Source organism: Spea bombifrons, chromosome 10 (genome assembly GCF_027358695.1).
Source record: "Spea bombifrons isolate aSpeBom1 chromosome 10, aSpeBom1.2.pri, whole genome shotgun sequence".
NCBI lineage: Eukaryota > Metazoa > Chordata > Amphibia > Anura > Pelobatidae > Spea > Spea bombifrons.
In genome coordinates this window covers 2,418,114-2,433,530 of record NC_071096.1, presented here as the reverse complement: position 1 = coordinate 2,433,530, position 15,417 = coordinate 2,418,114, and the positions used below count along the sequence as shown (strand labels likewise).

The 15,417-nt window shown below is 44.8% G+C and overlaps 1 protein-coding gene across 1 annotated transcript in view; it reads left to right on the top strand.

Annotated features, from left to right (window-relative positions):
* Positions 1 to 14,158, top strand: part of PLEKHA7 (pleckstrin homology domain containing A7) — a 72,109-nt gene extending 57,951 nt beyond the window's left edge. Inside the window, exons 13-27 of the mRNA XM_053449743.1 lie at positions 1,218 to 1,271; positions 3,297 to 3,365; positions 3,567 to 3,647; positions 4,234 to 4,383; positions 4,992 to 5,093; positions 5,603 to 5,711; positions 6,054 to 6,295; positions 6,441 to 6,647; positions 7,028 to 7,139; positions 7,283 to 7,374; positions 7,531 to 7,731; positions 10,165 to 10,326; positions 11,603 to 11,736; positions 12,424 to 12,566; positions 14,029 to 14,158. Coding sequence (XP_053305718.1) covers positions 1,218 to 1,271; positions 3,297 to 3,365; positions 3,567 to 3,647; positions 4,234 to 4,383; positions 4,992 to 5,093; positions 5,603 to 5,711; positions 6,054 to 6,295; positions 6,441 to 6,647; positions 7,028 to 7,139; positions 7,283 to 7,374; positions 7,531 to 7,731; positions 10,165 to 10,326; positions 11,603 to 11,736; positions 12,424 to 12,566; positions 14,029 to 14,051 — 1,881 coding nt within the window. The 3' untranslated portion in view covers positions 14,052 to 14,158. The remainder of the gene's footprint in view (positions 1 to 1,217; positions 1,272 to 3,296; positions 3,366 to 3,566; positions 3,648 to 4,233; positions 4,384 to 4,991; positions 5,094 to 5,602; positions 5,712 to 6,053; positions 6,296 to 6,440; positions 6,648 to 7,027; positions 7,140 to 7,282; positions 7,375 to 7,530; positions 7,732 to 10,164; positions 10,327 to 11,602; positions 11,737 to 12,423; positions 12,567 to 14,028) is intronic.
* Positions 14,159 to 15,417: the final 1,259 nt, after the last annotated feature.

Here is a 15,417-nt window from a genome sequence, read left to right as displayed (position 1 = left end):
GCAATGTGTCCCAAATACCTCGCAGCCTGAAGAGCTAGCACTGCTTCTCGTTCGATTAAGGAGACGTCAGGCTAAGTTGGCCAAAGTCAGAAATTACACAATCGCCAAATTAAAGCACCATGAGCCCGCCAGTCACCCCTGCCAGGTCAGCTGTCCAACGGCTCATCCGCGATTTGCCCCAGCGCCCCGCGGCCGAATGCGCTCCTCGAGGCTTTGCCCCGCTTTGAGTTATTTTGCTTGATGCTTTTGTATTTTTTTTTTAACGCATGGTTGGAAAGCCGACATTCGTATAATTCTGCTGTATAAATGTCCCCAGCCGATTCTGCCCTTATTGTGCTTTTTACCCCGTGGCCTGCGGGGTTGGTATCTCGGGGCTCCTGGGATTTGGATCCATTCCCTGATCGTATTATTAGGTTCTTCTGTGTTTTTCCGTGTTTTATTTAGCAAGAAATGCTATTTTTAATCCTGAAACATTTTTACCGCCAGCTTGCGACTTGTTAATGTAAAGAATTACATTTAAATAAAGTGAATGATGGCTGTCACGGCAACCTCCCGCATGGCGTCGCGCCAACATCCAACGCATGTCCATAAAGCATGAATGTCATTCGAAATGTTTCTTTTTTCCAATTAATTACAATGTAACACAGACCAGTGGGAGTATAGATATATATAGTAAACATATATAAATACTCGCACACATAAACACGCATAGAATACGAGGCTAGGGGTTGAAGTTCTCGAGAACCGGCCAATGGGACGAGGAATTTCTGCCGTCGGCCCGAGTGCCCGCGGTGCCCGATACTGTTGGTAGGGAAGGTATAATTGCAAAAATACAGAGCAGGACTATAAAAAAAAAATTAAAAACTTTTCAATTCTGTTGTTGCTTCTTGGACTTTTCCAGGAGCTTTAATGCAAACCGCGATATCTAGAGTAAAAAAAAAAAAAAAAAAAAAAAAAAGCCACATTCTTCACCGACAAAAAATACGATTAAAGAGAGAAAAAAAACCTAAATGGCAAAAGTCTAAAGAATAGAAAGAAATAGAAAACGAAGAGCGGTGCGCTCATTCTCTGACTCCGGAACGAGACGTTTAACGATTTTTCCTCTTTTCTTCCCTTTTTCCTCTTTTCTTCCCTTTTTCCTCTTTTCTTCCCTTTTTCTTCCCTTTTTCCTCTTTTCTTCTCTTTTCTCTCTCCTTTCTTCTCTTTTCCTCCTGGAGGCGGATGACACGTACCATCAACTGAAGAAGGATCTCGAGTATTTAGATTTAAAGGTAAGAGCATTAATTTATTAGTTCCCCGTCCCAGCTGTCTGTTCCGTGTAGAAGAGAATTAAATCTCTTGGGGGGGGGGGTTATTTCTGATCGGCTTTTATTCTTTCTGTTGTCGGATGCACCCGGGTGTCAGCTGATCGAACGCCCGTCCTGGTGGCATCGAGCCACGAGTCTCCTGACGGCTACGTGCCGGGCTTTAGAATGTTGGGAATGTTTATCGCTCGGAATGTTTATGACGCATCAAATAACCATGATTTAAGTCAAACTACGACCTACAAAAACACCATCGCCCCTTATAAAACTGTCTGAAAAGGGTTGTTTGATTGGGATAATAAAAATCACTCACACGACGTCCGGCTGATGCTCGTAGGTTCGTTGGCCGCATTGAGTGCCGGAAAATGGTTGGCAGGAGAAATATTATCGAGAATTAACAAACGACAGGAGGGGAATTTATTTCAAAGGAGGAGAAAAGTTACAACAAGAGACCGGAATCTAACACTAGAGGCTGAGATGGAACGGAAGGAAGTTTTACTTTACTGAGAGGGTAGTAGATAAGTGGAACAGCCTCCCAGCAGAAGTGGTAGGGGGTAATTCAGTGAGGGTATTAAACATGCATGGGATAGACATACGGCTCCTGAATCTAAGATGAGACCAACGGCTGATTAAGGTTTACAGCAGACTAGATGAGCTGATCGAGGCTGATGCATGAGATGCGAATGTTTCCCAAGGCTCGTTAGAATGAGCCACGGACGTTATTTTATGGGCCTTATTCCCCTAATTGGGCAGCATGGTATCCGCTCTGTGCGAGTGAAGCTGCACGCGGGTTCTTCCTTAAGTGTCCCTCGGAGAGTCTCTTAAGATCTTTGCGCTCGTTCATAGATGACAGATCTATCGTTCCCCCGAGCGAGCGCGGCGTGACCGCCTCTGCCCGGCGGCTGTGTTCTATCCGCGGAAACTGGGATTTCCATAACATTTCACCTTTGATTTGAAACAGATTAAATATAATGAGCCTCTGATCAACTTGGTTCACAGTGTGTTAAAGAACTCCACACCGGGGTACCGAACAAGTATAAACGTAAGACCCCCGTACCGCGTCAATGTGCCCATCCCATGGCTTAGTGAACCCCGCGGTCTGGCTGCAGTCTTAATGGTGCTTCTCTATAGTTTTTTATTATCATTTATTTTTTGTTATATTTATTATTATTTATTTTTTGTTAAATGTATTATTTTGTTTTATTCTTGTGTGCTTTCGGTCGCGTACGGTGTGGCTGTGTCTAACGCGTGTTGAGAAGGCAGCGGTTCTTTTAAGTTGCTTCCAAATCCTTACAATGATCGTAAAGCTCTTAATGACCCCCGGGATACCCAAAGCTGTTTTTTTTCTGCCCTGCGGCATTTTCCGCGATTCAGTATCAAGAAAGTTCTAAACGCGGAAACAAATGGAACGTTCCTGTTGGTTTTCTCATAATTAGAACTTTGCACCAGACCTTTTATTTTTTTTTAAATATATATATATATAATATTTAATAATAATTAAATAAATATTCAAATAATTAAGTAAATGATAAATATAATTAGGCAACCTTCTAAAGATGAAGGTGCCACAACGAAACGCCCCCCCCCCCCCCGCAATGCAATCCATCATCTGGACTCAAATTGATCTTGGTGGCACCATAAAAATTTATAAAAAAAAAAAAAAAACAGGTGAAATACATGATTAGCGCTCACATTGTGGGTGTGAAAGTAAAGTAGTTTGTCCTTCAGAAGCATCCTGAAAATCTTTCGGCGGACCCGCGAGCATTAAGGTCAGAATCGGGCTGTTTTGTTTTAAAGCAGCATTTTGGGGCAGAAAGCATCGCGCGTAGAAGGCGGTTTGTTTTCCGACGGCCGGCGGGCGACTTGCTGTAGGATCGGTGAATCTGTTTTAGTTTGCATGCGCTGAACGCTTCCCGTACAGAGCAAAATTCATTATCCCCATAACGCTCCCCGTATAGAGTCCGTATCTATAAAAATCTCGTTATTTCCCAGGTGACCGGAAGAGATACTCTGAGGGATCGCGCCTCCAAACCGGTCAGAATGGCCGAAAGCGATGTTGATGTAGGTAAAACTTGCGGGGGGGGGGAATGTAGTCTATAGGGGTCGTTCACCTTTGTATGGAATCTCCTATCCCAGATACTTTAGAATTGGTGGATAAGTATCGGCATCCCGTAGCGTCCCGGAGATATAGACGTCCGTCCGTCCGTCCGTCCGTGAGCTGCTGCGTCTAACTCTCTGTTTGTTTGGTGTCTGGCCTCGCAGGTGAAGCTGAGCATCCTCTGTGAACAGGACAGGATTCTGCAAGACCTGGAGGATAAAATCAGAGCTCTCAAGGACAATAAAGTAAGAGCCGCGCGAAGACGTCTCATCGGAGGGGTCTGCAGGCTTGATTGCGCATGGACAGGGTGTCCCGAGGCAGTAACCGGGTCGTTTAGATGGTCCTAGTAGACTTTTTAGGGGGCCAGGAGTACCCGCTTTAAATGGCTGCCTATATTCCGTGATGGAATCGCTTGTGTTATGTAGCGAGTTACTGACCGTCAAGAACAAATGTGAAGAATCCCGCGTTTCGTCCTCGTTATCGTAGACAGAGCGTTAAAAGGGTATTTTTTTTATATTTGGAGGAAATTAGCTGGACATTCTGTTTTTCTGCCTGCTGACATAACTTCTTCTGTTCTTTCCTTGCTTCTTTTCCAAACTTTACGAGATTCCTCCTCCTCTGACTGTGTGACCCCAGGCCAGCGGAGAATCCCTTATTTTTATTATTTTTAAAATAAATAATGCGTATTTCCTGAGGATAGTGATAGTGATTGATTCTTCCCGCGGGGGATATTGATCTGCGCTCTCAGCGGGTGTCGCTTTATGTCGCCGGGAGAGACCCCCGCGGACACGGCTGGGGCTTACGGGACAATCTCTTGTTTTACTCTTGCAGGACAAGCTGGAAACGGTCCTAGAGGTTCTGCACAGACAGATGGATCAGTACAAAGACCAGCCGCAGCACACGGAGAAGATCTCCTACCAGCAACGCCTCCTGCAGGAAGACCTGGTGCAGATCAGAGCCGAAATGTCCAAAGTGTCCACCGTAAGCAACCCGAGAATGGAAATGATAGATTTCAACAGGGAATAAATAAACATGTCCCGGAGCAGGGGTGTCCAACCTGCGGCCCTCCAGCTGCTGCAGGACTGCATCTCCCATCCTCCTCAGCCAGCCCCTTAGATGAAGCTAAGAGGGCCGCAGGTTGGACACCCCTGTTCTAGAACTAGCATCAGACTCTGCGGGAACGGGGCGACTGGCGGGAACGGGGCGAATAATCGTTGGTTTAATTAAAGGAGAATTAATTACAAAGAATGGTAGTCATCAAGACAAGCATGGAAACAAAGACACGGCCAGGGGGTCAAATCCCCCCCCATCCTTAAAATAAAACATCTCTCGGTGACACAAAGTGCGGAATCTTTTTTAAATTTCATGTTTTCTTTAAAAAGCAAAAATGTACAAAACCAATGTCTTTTTTTGGGCGGGTTTCTCAGTTTTTCGGGCGACGTTGTATCACGCGGTGGCGCTCATATCGTGATATATCCGCTCAGCCGTATCCGCGTTCGTTTATCGCCCGCTTTTGGAAATAAATGCGTTACGTTGTTACGTTTTCTTTTCCAAATCTTTTTTAACCTAATTTAACCCCTTCCTTCCAGGACATGGAGAACGCGTGGAACGAGTACCTGAGGCTGGAAAGCGACGTGAGTCGGTTACGGCAAATGTTACAAGAACAAATGAACCGGCCGCTGCTCTCTCAGGTACGTCGCGACCCGGATGTTCTGAAACATGAACGTCTCAGGGCGGCCCTCACCGGCCCTCCGTCCATTAAGGTTAAGGTCGGCCAGTCTGTCAGCCTTTAATCTGTATCTGACTGCTTCTCTTCCCATCTGTTGATTTGGTATGGCTGATGGGGATTGTAGTTTGTATTTACGATGAGTTATTTTTTCAAACCCTTTAGAGGCCAAATTTAATTTTTGTGTCAAAACTGATTTTTCTTGTAATATTAAAAAAAGACATTGTATTTCCAAATGCGCTTAAGACTTTTTTTTATCTTTTTGTTACTGTTACATCTTAAAATTAATATTCAAATAATTTTAGTTTTAATTACTTTGCATTATGTTTTTTTTTTTTTTTTTTTAAATATTTTTGGCAATTGCTAAAATCTCAGTTTAGCGATTGAATTCTAATGAATCGTACAATTTTTATTCGTTCGTTTTGAGAAGGAAATAGTAAAAAGTTTGGGGGTTTTTTTTGCTTTTATTTTCAGGAAAAGGCTCAGATGCAAAAGGAACTGTGGAGAATCGAAGACGTCACGGCCGGACTCAGCGCAAATAAGTTAAACTACAAGGTTCTTGTCGAATCGTTTAAGAATCCAGGTAGTACCAGCGAGGAAACGACTGCTACGTGAGGGCTGGCCTTATGTGCTTTTCAGACTCGTCATACTTGATTTGGGTGATAATTGTAGCACCGCGAGGTGTTTGATGACCTTTGAGATATGGTGGGACTCGCCCGATACGATGGTGGCCTGGGCCAAGTTAGAAGACCTTTTGGAGCGTCTCGGTTAGAGTTATTTTTATGTAACGGTTCTTATGGAATTTTAGGCATTTTCCATGCTTTTGGAACACCGGTGAGGTAGAAATGTTTACTATAAATGAACTGGAATTTTTTTATTATTATTATTGTTGGTAACCTGCGGCTCGACGTTCTCGCTCTTCTAGAAAGAAAAACAGTGCCTTCGATTCCTTCCCAGTTTGTGCCTTCCAGAACCACGGCGTTCACATCGGTCCGCAGCAAATCGGTGTCCCCGCAGGTCCCGGCGTCCGTCGCCGTGAAGCCCACGTTGGAAGTGGGGCTTTATCCCCAGCCGTACTCCCAGGCCAGGTCGCAATCCCAGCCGCAGCTCCTGCAGAAACCTGAGCCGCAACCCCAATCTCCGACGAGGGGGGGGCGCCCGTCATCAGTGAGTGATAGCTGGGGCTAAAGCATGAGATGCCGGGGTTCCGCCGTGAGCCAGGGTGAATGAGTGCTAGCTCTGGGGTTAGCTTCGACCCAACGCTGCTCTAATTGAATACGTCCGAAGTAACCTGTCCTCCGTGAATTAACAGGAAGAAGGTGCACCCCCCAGGCCTCCTCTACCTGATATGTACAGTCCTGACGCGCCAGATCCTCCTCCCAGCATCCCTCCCCCTCCAGCCGTGCCTCCGCCGCCAAGAGACTCCTCCGTCATCAGACACACGTCGGTGCGCGGCTTGAAGCGCCAGTCCGACGAGAGGAAGCGAGACCGCGAGCTGGGACAGAACGGAGACTACAGGGTGAGCCGCGGGCTGAAGCCTCCTCTGCTCCCAACAACCCCGCTGGGAAGCCAACGAGGAGCTCGCTTCGCTCTTTATTATTATTATTATCTTTTATTTATATGGCGCCAAAACATATATTCAAGACGAGAATTGACCGAGACGAACCGATACATTCGGTGGAGAGGCTCGGCTCGCAAGCTTACGTTCCTGATAGAATGTTTGTAACGTTGCTTTTAAATAGTTTCCAACCAATAGAAGAACGCGCTTTGTATCAGGTAATGGAAGATCAGCGGCAATCAAAATAACGGAGGAGGATGAAACGGGGAAAATGTTACCTTGTGTTTCAGATTCTGTTGAGGGGTCCTCATTTTTTTTTTACTTTATTCTCATCGTTGCAGGTAGAATTGCGGACGTATGTGAGCGACCCTGAGCTGGCGGGGGGAGCCGAGTCCGGCCAGACCTCCCCGTTTCTGAGTGCCGAGTCTGGGTATCAAACTTTACCCACCAGAGGTAAAAAAGAGAGACTGCCCCCACACGATGTGCCCCCCCCCAAACAATTCTCCCGATCCTCCCATCCCCCATCTATAACCCATCTCCATTGTTTCTTCAGACGTTTGTTTTGAAATAACAGAAGCTTTTTATCTCCTGGAAAGGTTTGTCGGTTTCCACGCCTCGGCTGCCGCAGTCTTCATCGATTGCGTCGTACGTCACGCTTCGAAGAGGGGCAAACATGGAGAATTCTAAGGTAATCCCAGCTTCGGCCGGTTCTCCCTCCCCTATCACGGAGGGGGGGGTCCGAAATATTCTAACGATGCTCTCATAATTAAAAAGCTGGCTTCATGATGATGATGATGATGATGATGTAATAAGGGGGGTTTTATGTCTTCTCCATGTTGAACAGGACAGACCAAAAAGTGCCTTCGAGCGCCTGTACTGCGGGGACAACCAAAGAGGGAAGATGAGCGCCGAGGAGCAGCTCCAGAGAATGAAGAGACATCAGAAAGCCTTGGTCCGCGAGCGCAAGCGGACGCTCAGCCAAGGGGACAAGCAGCCTGCGTCCGGCCGGCCCGTCGGGCGTCCCGTCTCGGCAGACATAAGCTCAGTATGTTAGCCATGAGTCCGCCGCGGCCCCCCGCATTCTAATGTTCTAACGCCTAGCGTCTGGTAGTAAGCACTTTATCCGCCATCCGCACGATTCGCCCGCGGAACTCGGAACAGAAAACGAGTATTTTTTTAGCCGAATTGAGAAAACGTTGGCGTTTATGGATTAATATCGTTTGCCTGAAATGGAAACCTTGGCTTTTCTTCTTGAGCGGATGATTTTGTTGATTTTTGGGGAAATGAAAAGATGCTTTTTTTTTTATTTTTTTCCTTCTTCTTTCTATGACGACCCGAATCATCCTGCGTTCATCCCGACCCATCGCGGCTTGTAGAGCGATGCCAAGCACAATATCCGCGGCCGCTATTTGCACGTTTTTAGGGAAATCCTAGGCTTTAGCACAAGAAGGATATACATACAGGTTATTCCGCCCCGAGTGTTTTAAAGGGACGCAGTCTATTTTACGTCAAGCCTTTAGTGTTTCCGAACAGGCAGGGTGATTTGGGGGTAAAAGGTGCCTAATATACCCCTCCAGCTTGCGTTTATTTAACTATGTAGGTGCTGAGGGAGACATGATCCCATCCATTTTTGTAAGATTTCAGCTTTTTCGTAGAATTGTGGATCCGTCCTCTTTACCGCCGAGTATTTTGGCCAAGATTGGAGTTTTAGTCCAATGACGGGTGGGATATTTCAAGGTTTCCACGTAACTCATAGCATTAGTTATATTGTTTTTGGTCTTTCCATCAGTAGTCACCGCTTGCCATGCTATCCGTGTCGGCTGCTTCCCGAACTGCTTCTCGGTTGCCGTTCCGCTCCCTAATCCGCGGCACAAGCTCTCCCGCTTTCCGAGTGTCCGCTCATCATCCGCCTTTCTCTCATGTTTCCAGTAATCCCAATGTTTGCAGATAACCGCCATACCCCATTTTTTTTTGTTTGCCGGTCGTTATTTGCGTTTGTTACATTTGCCTGTTAACCGCGACATCACCATCTCTTCGATTAGCTTCCAGTAACATCCATGAGACATCACCCGTGGGGTCAGAGTCTGGGGGTCCCGTAACATTAAGCACCTTTAATCATAGCTTAGATCCGGTCCGGGTGTCGGTGTCAGAGGGATTCCCGAGGGGGCCATTGGCTCATTCCATTTGGGATTAAGGTGGTCTCTATTAGATGGCTGCCCCCGGGCCTTATGTTGTTATTTTGTATCAGAATGGGAAAGACCGCATTATTCCAAATGGTAACATTTGCACTAAAATTATTGAGCTGATTCTACTTGACTTAAATCCAGCTGTCATTGCGCTACATTTTCCATCCATTTTACTGAGAGTAGTTAAGTGGAACAGCCTCCCAGCTGAAGTGGTAGAGGGTAATACAGTGGGATGGGATAGACCTATGGCTATAAGGTTGCACCAGGATCCCTCAGATCTTTAGTTTCCGGAAACCAACGTCACTACCTGGCCTCCCCGGACAGTCCGCGTCGGGGTCTCCTCCATAAACCGTAGCAATAATTACCGTATAGAACTTTTTTTAACAGAGCTGTTTTATTGAAATGTTAACTTTTTGCTATTTGTCTACGAGAGTTAAAATAATGTTAGTCCGGACTTGGTGCTTCTAATGTATATACCTGAAAATAATAAAAGATACAAAGTAGCGATCGCAAGTTTCTTAGAATCTTGTCTTTCTTATGATTTTTTTTTTTTTCTTTTCATCGGTTGATTGACCGGATTAACCCTTAAAATGCCAATGGGGTACATGGTACCGAGCCGAGGCTGTGACGCCGATAAGAGTTAAAGGGTCGCTGCAAACATGATTAAGAAAGGCGAAAGGCCGATGAACGTTCACTTCTCTCGAGAGCTTCTGCTTTGAGGGTTTGGAGCAAAAGTGTCGTTTGTGGGAAAATGCAAAAAAAAAAAATTGTTTACTTTGTACTTTTTAATCTTTATTTTTTTTTTGTTTCTCCACGAAGCAAGAAAAATGCTTTTAATGCGGAACGCGTCGCCGAGAAGCAGTTCTGTTTTTGGAAATCATGTGGCGTCTCGAGTTAAAAGGGGTTGATGGGAAAAGATGGAATTTCAGGTTTTTAAAAAAAAAAAATAAAATCAGGTCTCTAGGAATGGCGTTAATGACAGACGCGCTGCCCGGCCGTCGGCCTTCAGAGGTGGGTGTCTCCTGCTCCTAATGGGCGCTGATAAAAATGTTACTTTTTTTTTTTATCCAGAATAAAGTAGACTTTTCTAACCACGATTTACTGGGAAACGATAGATATTTTATCAGGACGGAGCTTTAACCCTTTCCCTGCCAGCTAATAGCAACCACAAGAGACGAAAGCGTTGAAGGGTGCTTGTGAGCTCTAGAACGTCAGCGGCCCGTTTGTTCCCGTGTTCTGTGTTTTGTCTGGAGTCTCGGACGATGGACTGACGCGTTTTCTCTTCTTATCAGTGGAAGCGGGAGCAGGAGTTTGATTTCCAGCTGCTGGAGAGAGCGGCCCGCGGCGCGGAGGACAGAGACAAGGAAGACACGGAGTGGATGAGGGTGAAGGCCGTGCACGTGACCGAGCTGGATCTGGAACCGGAGGAATACGATTTGGACATCAGCAAAGAAGTAAGGAAGCTTTGCTGAGAGGGTGGTAGATAGGTGGAACAGCCTCCCAGCAGAACTGGTAGAGGGTAAAACAGGGGATTTAAACATGCATGGGATAGGCAACGACTGATTAAGGTTTGAGTCTTTACAGCAAGAGAAACGGGCGACTAGACGGGGGCCGGATGGGGCAGATCTGCTGGAAGGTTCTATGTTTCTAAGTCTTGACCCAGACCTGCTCTTGATTTGAAGGTATAAGTCCCAGTAGTCTCGGCATTTAGCCCCCAGTCACTATGTTTCCAGGAATGGAATCCACTCAGATACAGAGATGTCTTCTGGCTTTCGAGGCGAAAACAGAGAAATCTTTATTTCTAATGAATCCGTGGGGCCGGCTGTCGTGGGGGTGGGCAGCGTTTTTATTCCCGGAGCGGGGGATTTAAGTGTTCTGTAATTAGGGGGCCGTGAGATGTTTTTCTCCGGTCCGGGATAGGTTAGCAGGATAAACGAATTATCTTCCGCTTTCTTAGGTAAACGGATTAAATCTCCAATGTTCTTTTCTGACACGTTGGATTAACTCTTTTGCTGAAACGCGGGGTGACTTTCAGACCCGGAGCTACGGAATAACCGCCGCTTGCCATCAGTCTTCACACCTATTAGTTCTGCTGATAACTGTGTCAACATGAGCTGTCGCCATAGCAACAGCTCCCTGTACGTTTTGTGGGCAGAAGAGTTTTTGGGGAATGCGTATTACAAAAAAATACAGTTCTCTTTTTGGGCTTGATTTTTTTTTTTTTTTTTTTTTTATAAATTAAAACAGTTTTCAAGTGATAGAGAAAATCTACTTGCTGTTTCTAAAATCCAAAATGCAAATATTTCTCTGTAAAAATACGGTGTTTTCAGAAATGTTTTATTGAAGGGCATTTTAAAATTGTAGGAGGTGAAGGGCAAAGAGTATTGCCCTAGTGCCGCAGTGTGACCCCCTTTAACCCCTTTGTATCCACCTTTAAAACCTCCGTTAAATACAGCTGCACTGCACTGGATCGTTACAATGACAACAGCGCCACCTTGTGGTATATTGGTGATATTGCACAGGATTCATGGATTTTGAAAAAATACAAAAATATTAGCAGTGTATTCAAAAGAAATGAAAAAATGTCAATTCTTACGCTGTCCGTCTTAGTTGCTTTTATCTGTAATATTTATAGTAGTAAAGCAGACTCTGTGATCCCAGGAGCTCTAGAGATGTCTTTATCGTTGTCCGAGCCGCCAGGTGACCGTTCTGCGTTCTATTTCCCCGCAGTTGTCGATGCCAGATAAAGTGGCCATCCCAGAGAGATACATCGAGCTGGAACCAGAGGAGCCGCTGAGCCTGGAGGAACTGGAGGCCAGGCACCGCAAAGTGCAAAAGATCAAGAATATCTTGGCTCGGTCGAGGTCGGTTCTGCGCAAATCCGCTCAATTGTCATCTGCGAATGTGTTCTCGTGCCCCCCCCTTCAAATATCCTAATTGTTCCCTTACTTAGTTTTATCTCTTCAACAAAATATCAATATCTGTAAAGCAATAACCCATTTCCCAAAACAGCAGAAAAAATACTTTTAGTACAGAGAGAAACCGGTACCGAAAGCTAGGATCGTGTCTGAGTTTATAACGGGTCCGGGGCAAGATACAAAGTATCAGTCACGCTTTAGATGCATGAATGTTTAACGATGGTAACTGCAGATTCTTTGATCCCCAAAAAACTCCAGAGCCTTATAATGACTCAATCCCCAAAATAACTATTTTGCTCGGCTGAATGAAGGGACTTCAAGGCGGAAGGGGGATTACAAGAACAGAAGAAGTTTTAGGGAAGGGGGGGTGTTGGTGTTATTTTTCCATGATTTGCTTGGTGCCACCGTTGGGTGATGTCACTGATGCCCCTTAAAGCTAAATACTTCCAGATCGTAACGTTACCGGCTCCCTGATGGGTGACCAAACCAGCTTGTGCACCTTTTAGGGTTCCGGTTACTGGATCCCACCGGTTGATTTATGTCCTTGTCTTGTATGTCCAGCACTAGAAGATCATTGTGCGCTTTTCATTTATAGATTTTGTTTTATCTTATTTGCTATTTTGATGTTTCCAGCGTTCACAATCTGCAAACAAGTTTATATCCCGAAGAACAAGGCTCGGCAGACATCGGCTCTCAGAGGCAGGACCAGGAACGGGTGATCACGATGTCCTACGCGCTGGCCTCGGAAGCCTCTCAACGAAGCAAGCAAGTGGCGGGTAAGATGGTCCTCGCTGAGTAGTTTATAGATGGATTTGGCTTCAGCGCCGTTATAGGATTAGGCAAGTCCATTATAACAGTGGCGGTAGGGCAAAGCGGTTTCGCGGTAGACATAGAGGTGGAAAGAGAAGACCAAAAACATCAGTGCCCCGGACCTTCCGTGTTACCCCTCGGACTTCGCAAGTTGAATTCTACTTGTGAGGCTGTTGCGCCCTCTGCTGGAGATCACGCCGTCCTCCACCTCGTTCCTGGCCGGGGTTCCAGTTCCACTTTGCCCAGTATATAGAGTTAAAATACCATTTAACGGAGCACCGGAAGCAGGAGTAAAGGTTACGTCGACTTCCTGAAGATAAAAAGTTACATTTTATAAAATTTTGTAGCAATAAAAAATAGAAATAGTTCCTCCAAAAATAAAAAAACTGGTAATTGTAACATCCAGTTCTTTTAGTGTCGCTTGGAGCGAATACATTTGGACTAGTAACACAAAATGGAATTTTAAAACTCTGGGTTCCTACATTTGCCTTGTTACTTGAACCGAAAAAATAGGTTTTTATTCTTTTTTGCCGAGTAAAATCCGAAATGAGCTGAAATGTTTATCGGCGAATTAATGATTTTTCAGGCGTTCTAGTTTGTAAAAAAACGGACACTTTCTGTACATCTCAATGCTGCTTTTTTTTTTGCGTATTCGCAAGCATTTAGCCTCTAAGTAATTTTTTAAAGTGTTTGCAGACGTTTCACTGAACGGCTTCGAGCGTCGGCCGGGTGAAAGCGCCGTAATCCATCACCGGTCGGCGGCGCGCCCTGTCGCTTCTCTTACATAAATCTCTGTTCATCCATCACGGAGCGTCGCTGATTGATGGAGTGCTATCGTGACACGGCGCTGTGATTTGTGGCGGAGAATACAGTACATAAAAATAAGAAGCACGGCGGGGTGGAAACCAGTAACGCCGGGGATTTTATGCACCAAAAACCTGTTTTAAAAAATATATATATATATTAAGTGTACATCTGTGGACTGCGCAGCCTCCCGTCATTGCTTGGTGGCACCGTATGCAAATGTTTATCCCTGTAGCTCATTTGCATATGGTGCTGCACAGTAAAGATCCAAAACTGGTGAAATACGACGATTTAAAAGTTTTTTCAGCAGGATCCGGAGTTTTTTTCCAATTAAATTCCGCTGCCCCGATTGTTTTTTTTTCTTTTTCTTTTCTTTAATGAAACAATGTTGCAAAATAACGTAAAGTTACATTTGTAACATTTTAGTGGATTTTGAAGCCGCGTCAGGTGATGAAAGCTCTCCGATGGCTTTCTGGGAACCGTCCGTTAAGGTTCCGGGTAGCAGAGAACACAGAAAGTGGTTTGCGGAAGAGAAGTGAAGGTTTTATTGCATGGTAGGCCGCGCCGAGTCCATTTCCATGCTGTTTTTGGGGTACAAAACTGATTTTCTGTTTGGATTTTCAGCCCACGCGGTAGCTGAACGTTGACACGGACCCCCGACGCGAAGCATGAGAAGTTCCCGCGTCTTGAAGAGAGATTTCCAGAATGACTGAAAACTACCCCGGGGTATAATCCGGAAGATGCATCCAGAAACCCGAATGCCCGTTTGGACGATACCTACAAATATCGGCGCCCACATCTCGCGTCCGACAGCTCGCATTCACCTCCGTGCCGTCACAATGTTACTCTCCTGATCCGGACCGCGTGCGCCGGGTAGAAAGTCCGTTTTGTACGATTTTAGGTTTTCTATCGCTGTATAACTGACCTGTATATATATTTATGCAGCCGTAGGGGCAAGTTTCAGTAAAATGATATATATTTTATATTTGAATCCTGGATTTTGCTGGAAAGTAATAGGTTGGGGTTGGGGTTATTTAACCATTTCAGTGCTAGTCAATACAGCCACAACATGTTGGTATTCATAAATTTAAATATATTTTTTTCATAATGTTTGTAACAAAAAATAACTAGTATTACCCCATTTTATAATTTACCAGGGTCTTCCAAATGGAAGAATAGAGATTTTTTTTAAAAACTAACGCAGCACCAGCGTAGAGTTTAAATGCCGCGGCAGGGTTTTGCTTTGGGGACGGAGATGGCGAGCGCCCCCGTTAACAGGATCTGTGACCCCCTGTTAACCCAAAAGCTTGTAGCTCCGGTTTGCACTTAAAGAACTAGAAATAACAAAAAAAAAAACTACCTTTCTGGTGGACGTTATGCCCTTTTTCACCCCCCCCAACTTTAAATGGTATAGAAAGTGTAACAAAAAGGATAGAAACGTCAGATAGAACGTTAACGAAATCCTGATCGCAGGGTTTGTAATTCTAGAAAGATTTAGAGATTTTTGAAGTTGGATCTTAATGCAAAGTTAATTTTTCAAGGAATTGTAGATTGTTGGGGTTTTTTTCTAGTAGAAAAACTGCAGCAAGCATTAAGCTGTTTGGGAAGCGAGAGTTGAGACGTAACACAAGCACATTTTCAGTACTAACCGTGCCATTTAACTATTTCTTTAGGAATAAATTATAAATATTAACTTTTTTCAAGTATAATTTCATGCTGGCTAACAGACGTCCAGAAAATCCAGTTTTCTTTTGGTTACCCTACAGGCAGAACATTTTTTGGGGAGAATTTCTTCCATTTTATATCTCAGCTTTAATACTCGAGTGGGTGTTTTTTTTATTATTATTATTATTGTTTTAATTAAACATTTGTTGTCACCAACATAGTTTAAGCATTAAAAAAAAAATCCCAATTTGATGTCAGGGAGGAGCTTAGTCAAAACAGGGGTGTGGCTATAGTTTGATAGCCGCATGATGCACCGAGCCAGGGTTCTCAATATCAGTCTTTAAGCCC